The sequence below is a fragment of the Gallus gallus genome, chromosome 20 (assembly GCF_016699485.2).
Source record: "Gallus gallus isolate bGalGal1 chromosome 20, bGalGal1.mat.broiler.GRCg7b, whole genome shotgun sequence".
NCBI lineage: Eukaryota > Metazoa > Chordata > Aves > Galliformes > Phasianidae > Gallus > Gallus gallus.
This window is the reverse complement of record NC_052551.1, coordinates 7019447-7035014: the sequence shown is the minus strand read 5'-3', so window position 1 is coordinate 7035014 and position 15568 is coordinate 7019447. Positions and strand designations below refer to the sequence as shown.

At 40.6% G+C, this 15568-nt stretch overlaps 1 protein-coding gene across 2 annotated transcripts; it reads right to left on the bottom strand.

The window, feature by feature from the left end:
- Positions 1–303: 303 nt before the first annotated feature.
- TGM6 (transglutaminase 6) lies at positions 304–14402 on the bottom strand. 2 transcript variants are annotated; one of them, XM_001234441.6, is made up of 13 exons: positions 14313–14402; positions 11035–11208; positions 10038–10277; positions 9446–9564; positions 8266–8394; positions 7181–7358; positions 6737–6872; positions 6223–6326; positions 4172–4414; positions 3492–3836; positions 2508–2665; positions 1566–1699; positions 304–869 (listed from the first exon to the last, which is right to left on the bottom strand). In XM_001234441.6, the coding sequence occupies exons 1-13, from the start codon at positions 14317–14319 to the stop codon at positions 716–718; spliced, it is 2121 nt and encodes a 706-aa protein (XP_001234442.4). In that variant the 5' UTR covers positions 14320–14402; the 3' UTR covers positions 304–715. The 2 variants fall into 2 exon arrangements, with proteins under 2 accessions (XP_001234442.4, XP_040506883.1); XM_040650949.2 differs by lacking the exon at positions 11035–11208 and having other exon boundaries at positions 14313–14401.
- Between the last annotated feature and the right edge of the window lie 1166 nt (positions 14403–15568).

The following is a 15568-nucleotide window of genomic DNA, read 5'->3' as shown; positions in this document are numbered from 1 at the left end:
CCCCAAGCCCTCCCGCTCCAATTTAATCAAAGGCATCATTCCAAAATAATTAGGACCAATGCACTGACTGTTTGCCTGTGCTGCTTATAGATTCTGAAGACTACTACAGCCTGGAATAGATTCAGACTAGAAGCGGGCAATGTTACGAAGCCAGAGAGCATCTAAGGTGGATCTCTACACACATTAATTTTTATTTTCAAGAAATTGCTCATGTTTAGGCTTAGCAAAGCTTAAAATAGTAAATACTCTAAAGGAACAGCTGCCATTCCTTATGCAGAGGATACAGTTTAGGGTCATTCCCTCTGGGCCTGCAGAATAGCTTGGTCAGTATTTCCTGCAGCAAATCTTCCAGGCTCGCACCTTTGTCTTGCTGTCATTTGTATTTAAAAAACAATGAAGCACAGCAGTCAGGCCAGAGTTATATTCATATAAGTCCTGAAAACTTTTGGCAATACTTAAATTAGGAAGGTGCAGACAGAAAGTGTGTCATTTCTATCAACAAAACAGTTTTGGCTTTGTCTGACACTTTTTCCTGAGCTATTTTGCAAAACTAAGAACAATACAGTGTATAGTACCTTTTTGTTGATTTCAGTTCATATTTCATCATTTGCTTTGGCCGAGTAATCTGCATTTCTACATTTCTAGTCCTAATAATGTTTGAGCGCTGTGCCAGTCTCATAAACCAAGACCAAACTGAACTGATGTAAAGGTTGTATCACTGGGCAGGAGCCACATCAAGCATCACAAATCCCTTGATGTTTGAAAAATGGATGCAAGCCAAGTCCACCTGAAGCTGCCTGATGCCACTCTTGTAGGGAACGATCTCAAACTCAGCTGTTGCGGTCTCCATGGGGGCCATTCTTGCCACACTAAAAGACGGGATATGTCAGTAAGTTCAAGCAGCAGAGAAATTCTTACCATATATTCTTCAGAGTTCCTGAATGTCAGTACAAAAAGGGAGTGTTGGGGTATGTGACTGGTGTGTTTGTGTGCTCCACAGGTGGACGTAAACTACTGTGACCACAGCTACCTCAACACTGGGCGGAATTCTGTGTTCAGTATAAATGAAGCCCCGGTGATGCACGTAATTATCCAGCTTCCTCTATTTTTTTTTCCCCCTCTTACAGTTTCCTGGTATTAACTCTCCCAATCTAAATACTTTGGAGATTTTTCAGACGTGTTTTTAAACTAACAAGCATAGAGGCAATGAGAGAATAATGCTTTTCTTCTGTCCTTCAAGGATTATTTGTTTTGCCTTTTGCAAACCACAGAAGGAAGAAAGTTCTGAATTTTTTACTATTTACATAACCCAGTCACTACAGCACTCCAAGTTACATGCTGTCATTAAAAACATGCTCTCTCTCCATTCCCTGAGCATTCTGTAATTTAAAGTTTGGCAATAGAGGGGCAAAATATTCCAGCTAGATAGACTGCTAACATGTTCTGTCCAGTCTTAGTGCAGACAGAAGTCATGGGGTTGACAGAGCCTTTAAAAGAAAAGTTCACTTGTATTCTGTATTTCCCACCAAAGTGAATGAGTTATTCACCAGACACCGTTTACATACTTGATGTTGAGTTGCTCTTTGATCAGGCCACTGCCTTCTGCTCTCAGCACACAGTCTGTCACCACTTCAGACAGCGGGTTGGTAAATGTGACCAGCACGTTAGTGGCCTTGTGTACCACTGTTGGACCAAGGACCTACAGAGAAAAAACATTATGCTCAGTATTGGCCTCACTTCTTTTTCACAGTTTTCTCTTTTAAATTCCATTGCAAAGCACTTATCTTCTCAGGATGCCTTGAACAAGAAGGAGTAATGAATTAATCTATGTACATACTTTTGGGCATAAGAGCGCAGGCTTGAGTCAGCCATCTGCTGTGTCTGAGGAGCAGTGAACTACTACTGTAGTATCAATAACTCCCAACGTTTTAACTGGGCTGGAATATGTTATGTACTGTATAGTGTACGATACTTAAAAGTGAGAACAGAAGAAGAATACAATTATTATCTTGGCATACACGGCCAACTGCTGTAGGCAGCATAAATGAAATTAGTTAGGCTAAATTTGTGGTTTGGGATTAAGTGTGAGACAGAGGTGAATTGTGGCGTCTCAGGCGAAAGAATTAGAATGTGAAATAGCCAATAAATGTTTTCATTACCTCATTCTGACTGAGATAACATAGAATTGGCACTTCTGCTTGTCTTTGTAGATAATGATGGAGGAGGAGTCCAGCACCCTAATTGTATTTTTCTATCACTGGATGTATGCTTATACAGGAACTTCAATCAACAGAAACACAAAACCTTTTAGAAATTCAGTCACTAAGTGTCTGCCCTATTAAACTGATACTATGCAATATAGCACAGGAGGCTTCTTACAGAACTGTGTCTTCCTTTGTGGGTGTGCAGATCAAGTCTGAAGGCTGTGCAACGCAGAAATTCTATCGCTCCTTGCAGGATGCTTACAGTACAATAGGCACAGAGACACAGAAGGGACTGGCTTTTACCTCGATGGTGAGAAAAGGATCCTGAAGTACAATATCTTTCTCCACTAGAAGTGATGCTCCCTGTCTGGCTTCACACACAGCAGTCACTAGGATCTTCCTGTCATCCAGCAGAGCATTTTTGTACTGAGTGTAGGTGATCTTGAATGAGATCTCTTTCACTGGAATGCAAACAGAAGCAGATATTTCCACTCTTTTATTTTCTAAGTACTATCATCCTAAGGATACCTATGTTTTAGGGAGCAATGATGCTGTCACCTTGGGTCTGTTCACTTTTGGATGTTGACAGTCCATAGATGGAAATGATGCTCAGAGATGACTTCTGCTTATATTCCCATTAAACACCAAGTGATTGGGTATGGTTTGCTAGCTGGGCAGATCTGAGGATGGATTTCTGCACCGGCCCCTGCTGGTGGTTTTCTCATGAATCTGAAGCTGGGAATTTTGCATTCTGTTCTCACAGAGGAGGCAAAAGTGAAAAGATGGCCTGATTTAAATGCCTGTGCTGATGCAGCTGTTCAGCCTCTGTCTTAGAGAGGATGCACATTCTGTCTTACTTGCCAATGAGGAAGGCAGTGCACTTCTCAGTACATTGAGAAATAATTCTCATCCACTCTTGGCGTGATGGAAGGAGTTATAATACTGTGGATTAGTTTGAGGGGGTAGTTGTATTCACTTGTCCTAGGCTTTGTTATTCAGCACTCCTCCTCTAACAGCGAGGCAAGAGGCCTTCATCTGCAGGTAGTGTAGTTCTTTCTTACTGCAATCTGCAGTTACTGTCCTGTCACTACAGAAGTATCCTTCCTGACAGTGTCCAAAAGCCAACATTTAAAACAGGGCTCGTATGTATGTTTCTCTTCCGCTGAATAGCTCTAACCTCAGACCATTTACAGGCAGGGCACTTTTTGAGACATTCATGATGTCTATATGATTTGGCCGCAGACTAAAGCTACATCTTGTCTTGAGCTGTAATAAGATTAAAATTACCTTCTTCAGCTCCAAGTTGAACAGACCTAGACCACTGCAAGATCTCTGCCTTTGGTTTTCTCGTGTAGAGAACAGCTGAAGCCCTCAGTTTAACATTTACAGTCTTGAAATCTGTGGTCAAATTCTGCAGTGCCAAGGTGAGGAGGATATCCTGGCCTATTACAGGAGGTGCATCCAGCTTCATCTTCCCTGAGACAGTGGGTTTTTGTGTGGTCGCTGTCATATTTTGTCTCCGTGCTGCTGGAAATCGTCTCCTGGGTTTTGTAACTCTTTTTCTTCTTCCAGTGCTTCTCACAGCCAGCAGCTTCAGAGCCTTTTTGTACACCTGCCTTTCTTTGGAGGATCCTGCTTTAAAAGATAAAGTGGTCAGAGATCTCATATACACTGGATATAGGGTAATTAAGCCAGAATTGCTCTCAGTAAATACAGCTTGTGAAGGCTGGGAAAGATATATGAGAGGAGAAATTGAGGTCTAACCAAAAGGTAATTTTGACCAAAAAAACCCTAAATGAATATACATGGTCATGATGGCTGGAAAGTAAAACTTGTCTGTTAGCTTTAGCTGGTTGTTCATGGGCACCTGTTAGAGGCTGTTAGCAGTAGAAAGATAACTCCTAGAAGAGCTCAGTTCTCCTGCGTAAGCTGGGGCAAATGCCATCTCAGCTGAAAATAGAATTTACCTTCTGGGTATTTGTAATTATCAGTGACATCCACTCGGGTGTTGGTGCCCACTGCTTTGGTGCTAATAAATTTCCCAATCTTCCTGGTATTGGAGTAGATTCTCTCTTTTCTTTTGTTGCTATGCTGAATCCAAGTGACACAGTCAGCATTCACTGCTGCGAACACAAATGAACTGTCATAATCCAGGTTCACATCTCCTTCCTTAATGGCTCTGGTGGAAGCTGGGCCGCACCGATAGATGCCTGTGTGAGGGAGAGAGAAGTTAGGTGATTACCTATTGCAAAAGATCAGGTGCGGGCCACAAATCCTCCTGCTGACAGCAAAAGGGAGAGGTAGTCACTCCAAAGACATGTTTTGATGAACTCCATTGTTTCTGGGTCTTTACATTATGGTAACAGCATGTCCAGAAATTCAGCGTGCATTGTCTATCAGAAGGCACAAACAAGGAGGCTGTAAGGCTGAAGAGATATAAGTAATGCTTTCTGTGCTGTGAGAATTGTTCTAATCCTCCAAAGCCTGCGAGGCTGCGTGCTGACCTGTCAAATGAAGGGAGAGAAGAGGATGGCAGCTCTCAGCACAGTCAGACTGCTCAGATGTGAGTCATCAATGCTGTACGTGCAGCGTTGATGAACCAGGAGCTTTAATTTGGTAAACCGGGGAGTTTATCTGGAGCTTGGTAGATTTTAAATGGTTAAATAAATGATTCTTTTGGCGGGGCTCATCATATGAGTTTGTGTCTGCATTAATAAGTAAAAGCAAAGCAGAAGTGTGACCCCAAGTGCTGACCAGCGGTTGTCAACGGTTTGCTTTCTAGCAAGCTCAGTGTTTTGGTTTGGGTGCTGTTGCTGATGATGTTTTTCCTCCCGGCCAATCCTCCCAGTGGGCTGTGCTGGCTTTGTTCTGTTTCTTTTTTTTTGTCTGGGAGGAAGTGTTCAGTGCTGTGAACAAATACTGTTCTATGTCACAGCAGTCTGTGGCTCCTTTCATATAATTTTGTGTCTGTACACTGTGGTTTTTCAAGATACCATATGAAGTATCTTCCTACTTGTTCAGAATGTCCTGTAAAATGGAGGCTATGGTCATATGGCATATCTATATATTTTTTAAAGTCTTTTGTTCAACCCTATTGCTGTAAGCTCTGAAATCTATGCTTACCGTCTTACTGGATAGGGTTTTAACTTGTTCTGTTTCTGAATCTGTCTATTGCAAGCCAGTAACTGTGTCCAGAATCACATTAGAAAAAGCATTGCCAGCAGGTCAAGGGAGATGATCTTGCCCCTCTACTAGTGAAACCAGTTCTGGAGTGCTGTGTCCAGTTCTGAGTTCCCCAGTACAAGATAGACATGGACATAAGGGAATAAGTCCTTCAAAGGGTCACAAAAATGATAAAGGGATGAGAACTGTAACTGTTCAACCTGGAGAAGAGAAGGCTTGGGGGGAATCTTACCAACGTGTATAAATATCTAATGGGGAGGTATAAACGTGACAGAATCAGATTCTCCTCGATAAGCAGTGAAAGGACAAGAGACAATGAATACAAACTGAAAATCCCATTTAAACATAGGGAATAACCTCTTTTACTGTGAGGGTGGTCAAGTACTGGAATGGTACACACAGAGAGGTTGAGAAGTCTCCGTCCTATGGAATATTCAAAACCCAGCTGGACGTGGTCCTGAGAAAACTGCTGTGATTGATCCTGCACTGAGCAGAGTAAGCAGTCTCCAGAAGTCCCTTCTAACCTTAGTTATTCTGCATCATTTTATGAATGTGTGTTTGGAGCTGAGGAAGGCAAGAGTAAGATAAGTGAACTTAAGATGCATTTGTTTTTATGTAGGCTAATGAGCAGAAGAAGTAAGAATCTGCATGCTGGTATGCACTCCAGAGGCTGACAGGAGGGCAGTCTGCTGGTGATGAGGGTATGGCTTTCTATGCGTGCCCAAATTAATGCTACATCTATTCTGAAGTGAGTAGAGGGAATTATCCTACAATTTCAGTAGCAATGGTTAGGAGGAACAGTATCTACAGCTTTGTTTTTATTTACAGCAGTTACCTTTGCTTTTTTCCTGGGGTGTTGCATCCAAAACCTGCCATCCATCATAAAAAGATCCAAGATCTCTTCTAGTAAACCAGCTTTCATTCCAGACATGAAAATTCCTTGGAAGAAAGGAAGGAAAATAGGAAATCTTTGATTAATACGATCAATTTTAAGTTGAAAGATATGATAAATTTGTAGTGCAATGCTCATTTTAATCAAGCAGTTAATCACTCTTCCTTTAACTTCCTTTTGGAAATAAACTGTCATATAGTAGAAACAAAATTAGAGGTTGTATCCTCTAACTGTGTGTTGAACAGCAAGTGTGCCAAATGTCTCCTGCTGATTCTTCAGAATGTTAAAACATTCTACGTCCTGCATTTCTGAACACGGTGTGCTGTTGATTCTTTGCTATAGAGTTTTATATCTTTGGGAGCATGAGGTTGGGGTGGGTTTTCAGGAGAGTAATTCTAGATCTTGTGACTAGAGGAGAATATAGTGGAAGAAATATTAAGATAAAAATCGTATTTACCATATGCTGTCTTCAGTCAAGTCCAGGGTCTTCCCAGAAACATCGATGTATTTATCAATACTCAGGTTGGTATTACTATCGTGGGCAGAGTTAAAGTTTGTAATAACACGGGTAGGTATTCCCAGTGATCTCAGAACTGCAATACAGATATAAGTGCTTTAAACCTATTTTAAAGACTTCTGGAAAGTATTTTTCCATTTTTCTGATGGAGAAACATCCCTCTGATACTGTGCAGGGATGTCACATAGTCATTGTACACAGTTGCTTAGAAGACAGTTCCATTCACACAGCATTCTTAACTGCCTTGTTCTTTTTAAGAAGAGTTAGATTTACTCATTTTAATCTTTCATTCTTCATATATCTTCAATAGCATCACAAGGTTAGAGCTACTTAAATTCTAGTAAGTTTCCTTTCTGATAGTATTCTTCTCCCCTTCACGTATACCTGTGCACATAACTCCTGCAAAGACCCAGCATTGGCCATACCGGATAGGTCTGTATCTCCCTCTGTACCACTTTCGAAGGATGGTCACACTTCCACTCCAGTGCAAGGGGTTGGTTCCTGAGCGGTAGCTTCCACTCCACTTCCCTTCCACTACTCCCTTTTCATCATTGCTGTTAACCTGAAAACAATGCTTCTCATGAGAGAATTACAATACGTACAGGAGAAGGGAGAGGCAGAAACAGACAGAGTCATAGAATGGTTTGAGTTGGAAGGGACCTTAAAGGTGATGCAGTTCTAATGCCCCTGCCATGGGCAGGGACACCTCCCACCAGAGCAGGTTGCTTGGAGCCGCATCCGTTCTGACTTTGAACACTTCAGAGAGGGACCTCCACAACTTTCTGGGCACCCTGTTCTGGTATCTAAGCACTCTCATAGTAAAGAATTCATTCCTTATATCTCATCTAAATATACCTCTTTTAGTTTTAAACCATTCTCTCTTATCCTATCACTACACCCCTTGCAGTAAGGCATGTATTATTTATAAAACTGAAAACTTTTCGGTTGCCTGGTTGTTCATTATACATGTTTGAGGATGGGGAACTGTTGATGAGATGTGATTATTTGTTGAAGGAAAGGCATACCGTCCTCATTGAACAAACTCCCTTAAAGTGAAGAATACAATACACATTAAATGCAGTCATATCAATGCTAGTTTTCCCAAATATTTCATGCATCTTTTGGTGTTCGAAAAACAGAGCAAATGATTTCAGAATAGACTTTCTAAATTCATGAAAATAGCTAATGGCCTTAAAATCTGTTAGGAAGACTGCTGAGATTCAGTGTCAGAACATCTTAAAAACATTCTTCATTCCTTCAATTATGAGCAAACTTTTGGGACGAAGGAAAATTACGCTTTTTGGGGTACTTTTCATTGAGAAGAGATCTCTTATTCCTCTTCTCTAGCTATTTTTTTTTCCAGTAAAAACCAAACATATACTACATGACGTCGAGAAGGTTCACAGTAGAAACACTGAGGTTTTTGTTAGTAGGTACATTGTATGGCTCTAACTAGCTGATCACTTTACCATAGCACTAATAACCCTGCACACATAGATGGGATCGTTCCTGTTGGATACATCAGTGGATGGATCTTGGCGGTGGTTCAGGCTTCGATCCAGTATAGACAGAGATATGTCAAGGATATCTTCTTCAAACTGAAATCAAAAGACGCATTATTATTAAATGTTAATTTTATAAATAAAACCAATGTATTTTCCCTATGTATTTTCCTTCTCCTAGGATGATTATTATCTAAGATTTTTCTGTACTATGAAAGAAAATAGATACAGTAAGAAAGAAAAAAACACTACACTAGTATTTAATTATACTAGTAGTAATTAGCAACCAGCATGTTTACAAGCACGTTTTGGTACCACAACATTCATGAAGAAATTACCCAGGCACGGCCTGGTGGTCCAGACAAGACCATTCCAGGACTGGCTCAGCAGGCTTCACCTCCTCCCACATCCTGTCGTGTCCTAGCAGGTACGTTCCCCTTCACATTACAAAAACCTTGCTCTGATGGGCTGCCTTCACCATATATCAAGTTATATGAACTGGAAAGGAAAGAAAGGGAGAAGGAGAAAAAGGGAGGGAGAAAGACAGAGAAAGACGGAAACTGTTGGTATAGTTGTTATCCATGAAATGGCCATAGGTGGTTTTGACTGACCTCACAAATTGCAGGACAACTCTGTAACCACAGATGAGCTGTAGGTATGATCATATTAATAGCAGATGTGTTTAGAAGGCCAAACTGGTATTTTAAAATTCCAACTTGAGTTGTTTCAGTTGAGTATCTTTGGGATATTCTGCCCCATTACTAGGTCAATTTTAGAAATATTTAGATGTACCAGTCTTTCAATAAATAGAAGTTACAACTGGTATAGTTTCCGTTGCCCTCCACAGGAGAAAAGAAGAAAAAAGTAGAATTTCTCCACTTTGTTTAGTTAACAACAGCAACAACAAAAGACCAATGGAATACCACCACCTGAAATTGTGTTTTGTTTCTTATTTCTTTTACTAGCACATGCTAGAGGGGGAAAGATCCTGATGCTGTTGTGATGTGTAGAAAATAATAGTTTGGCAAGAAAAAAATGAATAAGGAATACTGAACTCCCATGCTATGATACTCTTATGCTAAGGACTCTCTGTCCTGAAGACCCTCATCCATGCACTCACTCTTATTTTCTTGTTTTCCTTGCATACCTGTCCATAATTCCAAGCTTCTTGCTGAATATATTTTTCCTTTCCCTGAAATATGATTCCGCTGTCATTCAGAACATACTCCTGTCGCTCCTTCTCATTAGCCATATAGACGTCGTCATCTAGAAGCAGAATGAGAAATGCCAGCTGAAAGGATTGTTGGTTTGCTGCAATTGAAAAGAAAATTTCAAGGGGACTTCTGAGGAACAGGTGAGGCAGTACCCCTGCAATCATTCACAGAGAGAATAAAATTAGCATGAAGCTAATTTTATAGGAACTGAGTATGCTCCTGCCCTTTCACTGCTTCCCTGATCTTGTTATGTGTCTTACTGGTAGATATTGTGTCACTTACAACAGAACACGCTATCAGAGGAAAAAAAAATGTAGAATAAGTATTTGAAATATTTCCTTCCTCTAATTTCTTACTCTATGAGCAGAAAGCTGGATCTTTGATGCATTGAAGCACTGAAGAAAGAGCAAAACTAACATCCTTTACGTTGACCAAAATATCATACTGTATCATGCTGTTGCTGTCAGGTACATGCTTTACTGTGGCACTCAGATTTCCTGAAGAACATTATACAGTAAAACGTACTTGGGCACCAGGGATTGAAGAGTAACACAAACTGGCCTAGGAGTGCTGAAGAGGTCTTGTTGCCAGAAGCAATCTGGAGTTTCAGTTTGTATCGTCCAATGATGGCATTGGCAGGGCTGACTATCATGAGACTCATACGGCCAGGCTCACAGCGCTCTTGGGTTGCACTCCAACCGTTGGCAGCATCCTCAGAAAGGTGAAATATGGCCTTGGTCTGCTGTGATTCTGCTGGAGATGGTCCTGCCAGAGGGAACAGGAGACAACAATTCTGAGTGATAGCTGTGGGTGACAAGCCAGGATCAACGATTATTTCATTTGCTATATTGAAGGATTATGGTTCATCAGACCAGTGTAAGTTAGCTGCAATCCAATGCATGAAATCACCCTATGGGTTTCTCTGTTTTAGATTCACGACCTAGTCAAGGTGAGTGCCTATCATTCTAGACAAGTGAAGAGGCAAGCCCTTGTCCTGAAAATAGTTGAAAACTACATAGGCAAGATGGGGTACTGGTTGTAACATCCACTTCATTAGAGAGTTAGCAGCTGCCTGGAAATTTTTTTTCAGAGAAGGCCCTTTGGAGGATGGGGATGGGAGCCCTAGTAAACAGGTAGTGTGGGCTGTTCCAGGAATAAGGAACACCTGAAGTTAATCAAGCAGAGTTTAAACAGGTGGAGTGCTAGGAGAGAAGACAAACACATAATGGTGGTCTGTTAGAGGTGGAGCTGCAGAAAGTTCAGGATCCACAAGATGAGGACAACATGCAGTATTTCAGGTAGGTCTTTAAAAGCAGAAATACAGGCCTGTGCCTTTCCATTTATTATTACCTTAATTGCCATATTGGCTTAGGATGCCCATTGAGGTTTAGAATGGGCACTCCTAAGCCTAAAGTAATTGAATGATACGGAACAAAGGTTAATGATCACACAGAAAGCTATAAGGCAGTAGTGCTTTGGAGCTGGAGCAGCCAGGATGGGGTTAGTGCCATAAGGAAATTACCTGTGCTTGCAATAAATGTGAAGTTGTTCTCAGGTTGCACCGTTGTTTGGAAGTTTAGGGTAATGGCAAAAGCCTGTCCTCTCCTCAAGATTATTTGCGTGCTGTTGTAATCGGATGTGTGGTGTGCAGCTTTATTTAGCTTCGAGTGCCAGTCAACTTTCGTTATTTTCTGGGCTAGAAAAATGTAAAGTGAGTTAATGGTAAACATTCCTTTAAACTTGCGCACCTTGTCAGCTTGTCTAATGTTGTTGCTTCATTCTATTTATGTATAGTTGGAGTGAAATGTTCCAGGAAAACAGAAAAATCCACCATCAAGCTATTAAAAAAAAAATAAAGTTACAACAGTAAACTAGCTAAAAGAACTGCTTTTCCTACAGGGATCTTAGCTTCTGTTGTGCTTTACAGAGGTATTAAAAGAAATATTAAAACTCATATGCAAGTGCAACCTGCAAGCAGTATGACAGATGATGAATATAAGGCTAATATCTTTATTGTCAAACTTAGAATATACAAGACAAGAGAATGTGCATCTCTGTTAACACAGAGACTTTTTGCTTGGGTTTCATATTCTGAGTTATTTCATACTCTGTCAGAAATAGGCAATGATCAGAGGACAGATAATAAACTCAAGAGCTGAATGCTCTGAGACAGTGCAATGCGTTGTTCTGTTGCATCACATAGGTTGCCCTCTGCATTTATGATGAGATACTAGGCACAGATTACAGAAGCTTTCAAACCTTTCTTGTTCTTTAATTAATAATAATTATGAATAAATAGGTCCTTCTATGAACGCACGTGTTGGAAAGGTGCCTTTCTGCAGTATAACACTCCATGGGATTTTTGACCTGAAAATTTCTTGCTAAGACAAGCGCATGTTAGCCCAACCAAGCTAATGGTGCTGAAAGACACTCTTTCCTCTTTCACTGAACTGAGATACAGGACTTGGTTTAGCATCACCTTGTGTCACTTGAAATGAAATTCAAATTTTGCAGCCTAGAAAGCCAGTCGTATCCTGGGCTGTATCAAAAGAAGCATGACCTGTGGGTTTAGGGAGGTGATTCTCCCCTTCTGCTCCACTCTTGTGAGACCTCACCTGGAGCACTGCATTTGGCTTTAGGGATTCCAGTATAAGAGAGAGACAGACCTATTGGGATGGATCCAGAGGAGGGCCACTGAAATGGTCAGAGGACTGGAGCACTTCACCCTTGAAAACAGGCTGAGAGAGTTGGGATTATTTAGCCTAGAAAAGAGAAGGCTGTGGAAAAATCTTATTGTGGCCTTCCAAATCTTAAAAATGGTCTACAGGAAAGATGGAGAAAGAGTCTTTACCAGGCTGTGTGGTGATAGGACAAGAGGCATGGTTTTAAACTAAAAGAGATTTAGATTAGGTATAAGGAAGAAAATCTTTACTGTGAGGATGTAGATACTGGAATAGTGTGCCCAGGTAGGTTGTGGAGATCCCCACCCTGGAAGCATTCAAGGCCAGGTTGGATGGAACTCAGAGCAACCTGCTCTGGTGGGAGATGTCTGGAGATATCCCCACCCGTGGCAGGGGTGTTGAACCTAGATGGTCTTTAAGATATCTTTCAACTCAAACCATTCTGTGATCTGTAGGAACTGATAGGGTTCTACTACAGGAATGAAGGAGGGGAGGGGCTTGAGTTTTCTGCTGTGTTTGCACAACAGTGTACAATAATATGTATATGCAGTAATGTTTATGTTACCTGATGTGAAATGTCTATAAAGCTTCTCACTTGCACCATCACTTTATTTTCCTGGCTTAAATATGTTTAATTGAAACGAACCTACAGCAAACAATAATCCTACCATCAAGTCCTCTAATTTAAGAGTGAATTAGAACATGTTTCCTGGGCTCAGAGCTTTAAAAGAAGTTTGTTTTGCAATGCTTTAGCTGTATATATCCTACCAGTATTTTTCCAAAACTTTACGAGTTAAATAGAAGCATATGAGAGGAAAAAAGCGTTTTTCTAAGATGGCATATGAAAGCTATCCTGGTTTCATATGCAAGGAAAAGAGGTATGTCTTGGAGAGCATCTTTAGTTGTGCAGTGATGCAGATAACAGAGAACATTTTGTGTATCAGCAAACAAAAATGTAGCATATACACAATAACAACTGAGCTATGCTTTTGAGGATGGTGTTGAGACTGTGATGTTTAATGACCCAATAAATGCTGGTAGGTCTTCCCGTGCAGAACGTCACAGGTGAAGACAAAATGTACAATAGAGTAAGAAATGATACTTGGAGGAGTAGGAAAGACTTAGAAAAAGAAAAGAAAAAAGGAAAAAAAAAAAAAAAAACACCCTAACAAAACAAAAACCATAAACCAACAGTGACCAGCATTTGTTGCCTCTAGGAATTTACTGCGTTAACATTTTGGCTTGCCTTCCAAAGCTAGTAGTTAGAGATGTGACATGTTCACTAGAAACAATAAAAATCTAATGCCACTCTTTGCCGGTGTATACTTCCAACTTTCTCCTTGGTTTGATCTTCTTTACAGTTTTAATTTTAAAATATTTAAATTTTTATGATTTTTTTTTTCTGGTTTCAGTATCTTTCTTTGGGGAGCTGGGGGGGGAAGGACTTTCAATAATTCTGACAACGTACCATTGAAAAGATTGCTACTAAAAAGGTTGTTTGGGAAAGTGCTTATCCTCTAATGGATAGGCTTCGGGAATGTACTTATAAGCAACATTCTGCAGAATTTTCCAGTCAGCATGGGAGCCAGTGCAATACAATTCATAGATATTAGGGTTGTGTTTCCACCAAGGAGCACACAGGATGCTTCACAGTGAGGGGGATTTCGGGTCTGGAGGCCATCAAATGACCTTTGTGAGGCCATTCATCAGCTTGGTATCAGAAAGGGATTGGAGCCCAGCATTTCTGCGTGGCGGTCTGATGCTTGTATCTCTATCCAACAAAGCTGCTGAGGCACTGTGTAGAGCAGTTAATGGATTTGGTTTAAAAAAAAAAAAAAGTAGGTTCTTATTCTACTTTTCTGTTACATAGGTTAAAAAACAAAACAAAAAAAAAACCAACAACCAACAAACCATTCAAGACACGTGATATCAAATAAATAGATTTCAAATAGAGTAATCAATAGATGCATTTAACCTAAAAAGGGCTAATTTTCCAAGAACAATGAGGTGTAATTTATCCTATTTCTGCAGCAAATGTTACTTATCTGTATTGGAAGAGTGATGACTGGAGCAATCAAGCTATGATTTATTTTTTATCTTTATTTTTTTTTTAACTTACCAGCCATAAGGTTTCTTTCTTCTTTTCCACACTTGGGTTGTTGAGGCTATGGCTACAAAAGTGTGCAGCAACTTTCTGACTCTTCTCCCACCAGCATAAGTAATGAAAGGCTTAGGGTACTGACCCCACAGCTTATATAAAGCAGGGTGTGACCTGTGGTTGCAAGTTATTGTTGTTTTAGTAATATCCTACATAAGCATCTACTTAGGGCTGATTTAATTGCACAATATTGGATCTAATTATGACTATTTAAAACTGGTGAATGGCTGAGGAAGGATTATAATCAGTATCCTGGTGTCTTCTCTACTAAGAGAAGAAAACATTCCAGACTGGATCGAGCAAAGAAAATGGTCTTTAAGAAGTCAGAGGAAACTTGGAGTCATAGAATCATCTGAGTTGGAAGGGATCTTTAAAGGCAGTCTCGCCCAGCTCCCTGAAATGAACAGGGACACCCACAGCTCCATCAGTGCTCAGGACCCCTCCAGCCTGACCCTGAATGTCTGCAGGGTTGGGGCACCCACCTCATCTCTGTGCAACCTGTGCAAGTGCCTCCTACCCAACTTCATTTTGGTCAGGTGGGTTTGTGTCAGCTTACGTTTGTGGAGACTACGTGAACAGAAGTCCAGATATAGACAAATATCATACACATATTCTACAATGTGGAATGTACAGTAATCTGCATAGACTTGTAATGTTGCTGTAACTCAGTAGCATCACGACTTTGCGTGCCATAATCAATTTATGAAAAAGACAGACCTGCCTGAAGGTCTTATGCACAACTTTGTCTGAGTCTTTCTTGGAGGCATACTGACCCTTGATTTTCTTTATTTGTTCCTGACGTAATTATCTGTAATATGTGTTCCTTACGTTAGAAGCCATACGTCCCACTGGGAGGATATGATTACACAGTCAGAGGTTTCTATTAAGAATAGAGGGTTGATTAGTGTCTGCCTTTACTTTTACTCATTTTTGTTAATAGTTTGGCATTCCTAACACGTACATAATTTTTCTGTAGCTATTTGGCATGGTGTCTTGAGCTGGACCCAGGAGGAAGCTGCAGAGCAGCACTTTTTCTGCCATAAGCTCTACCCACTGTAATTACAGACACTTCTCTGCTCTTTAAGCTGTCATGCTCTTTTGTCCCTCATCTCATGCCAGGACTTATCTAGAAACGTGCCCTGTCGATTTGTCCCAAGAGGATTTTGTGCACCATTCATTGCACACTTTCAATGGACTAGGATAGGTTAGGAGCAGGA

Bases quoted from the DNA above. Each gene is read 5' to 3' on its own strand.
- TGM6 (XM_001234441.6), bottom strand. The intron at 9,565-10,037 runs GTACGTTTTACT...TTCTGCTTCTAG, and splicing joins CTTCAATCCCTGGTGCCCAA to ATGACGACGTCTATATGGCT. The intron at 8,395-9,445 runs GTATGCAAGGAA...TTTTGATTTCAG, and splicing joins AAGCTTGGAATTATGGACAG to TTTGAAGAAGATATCCTTGA.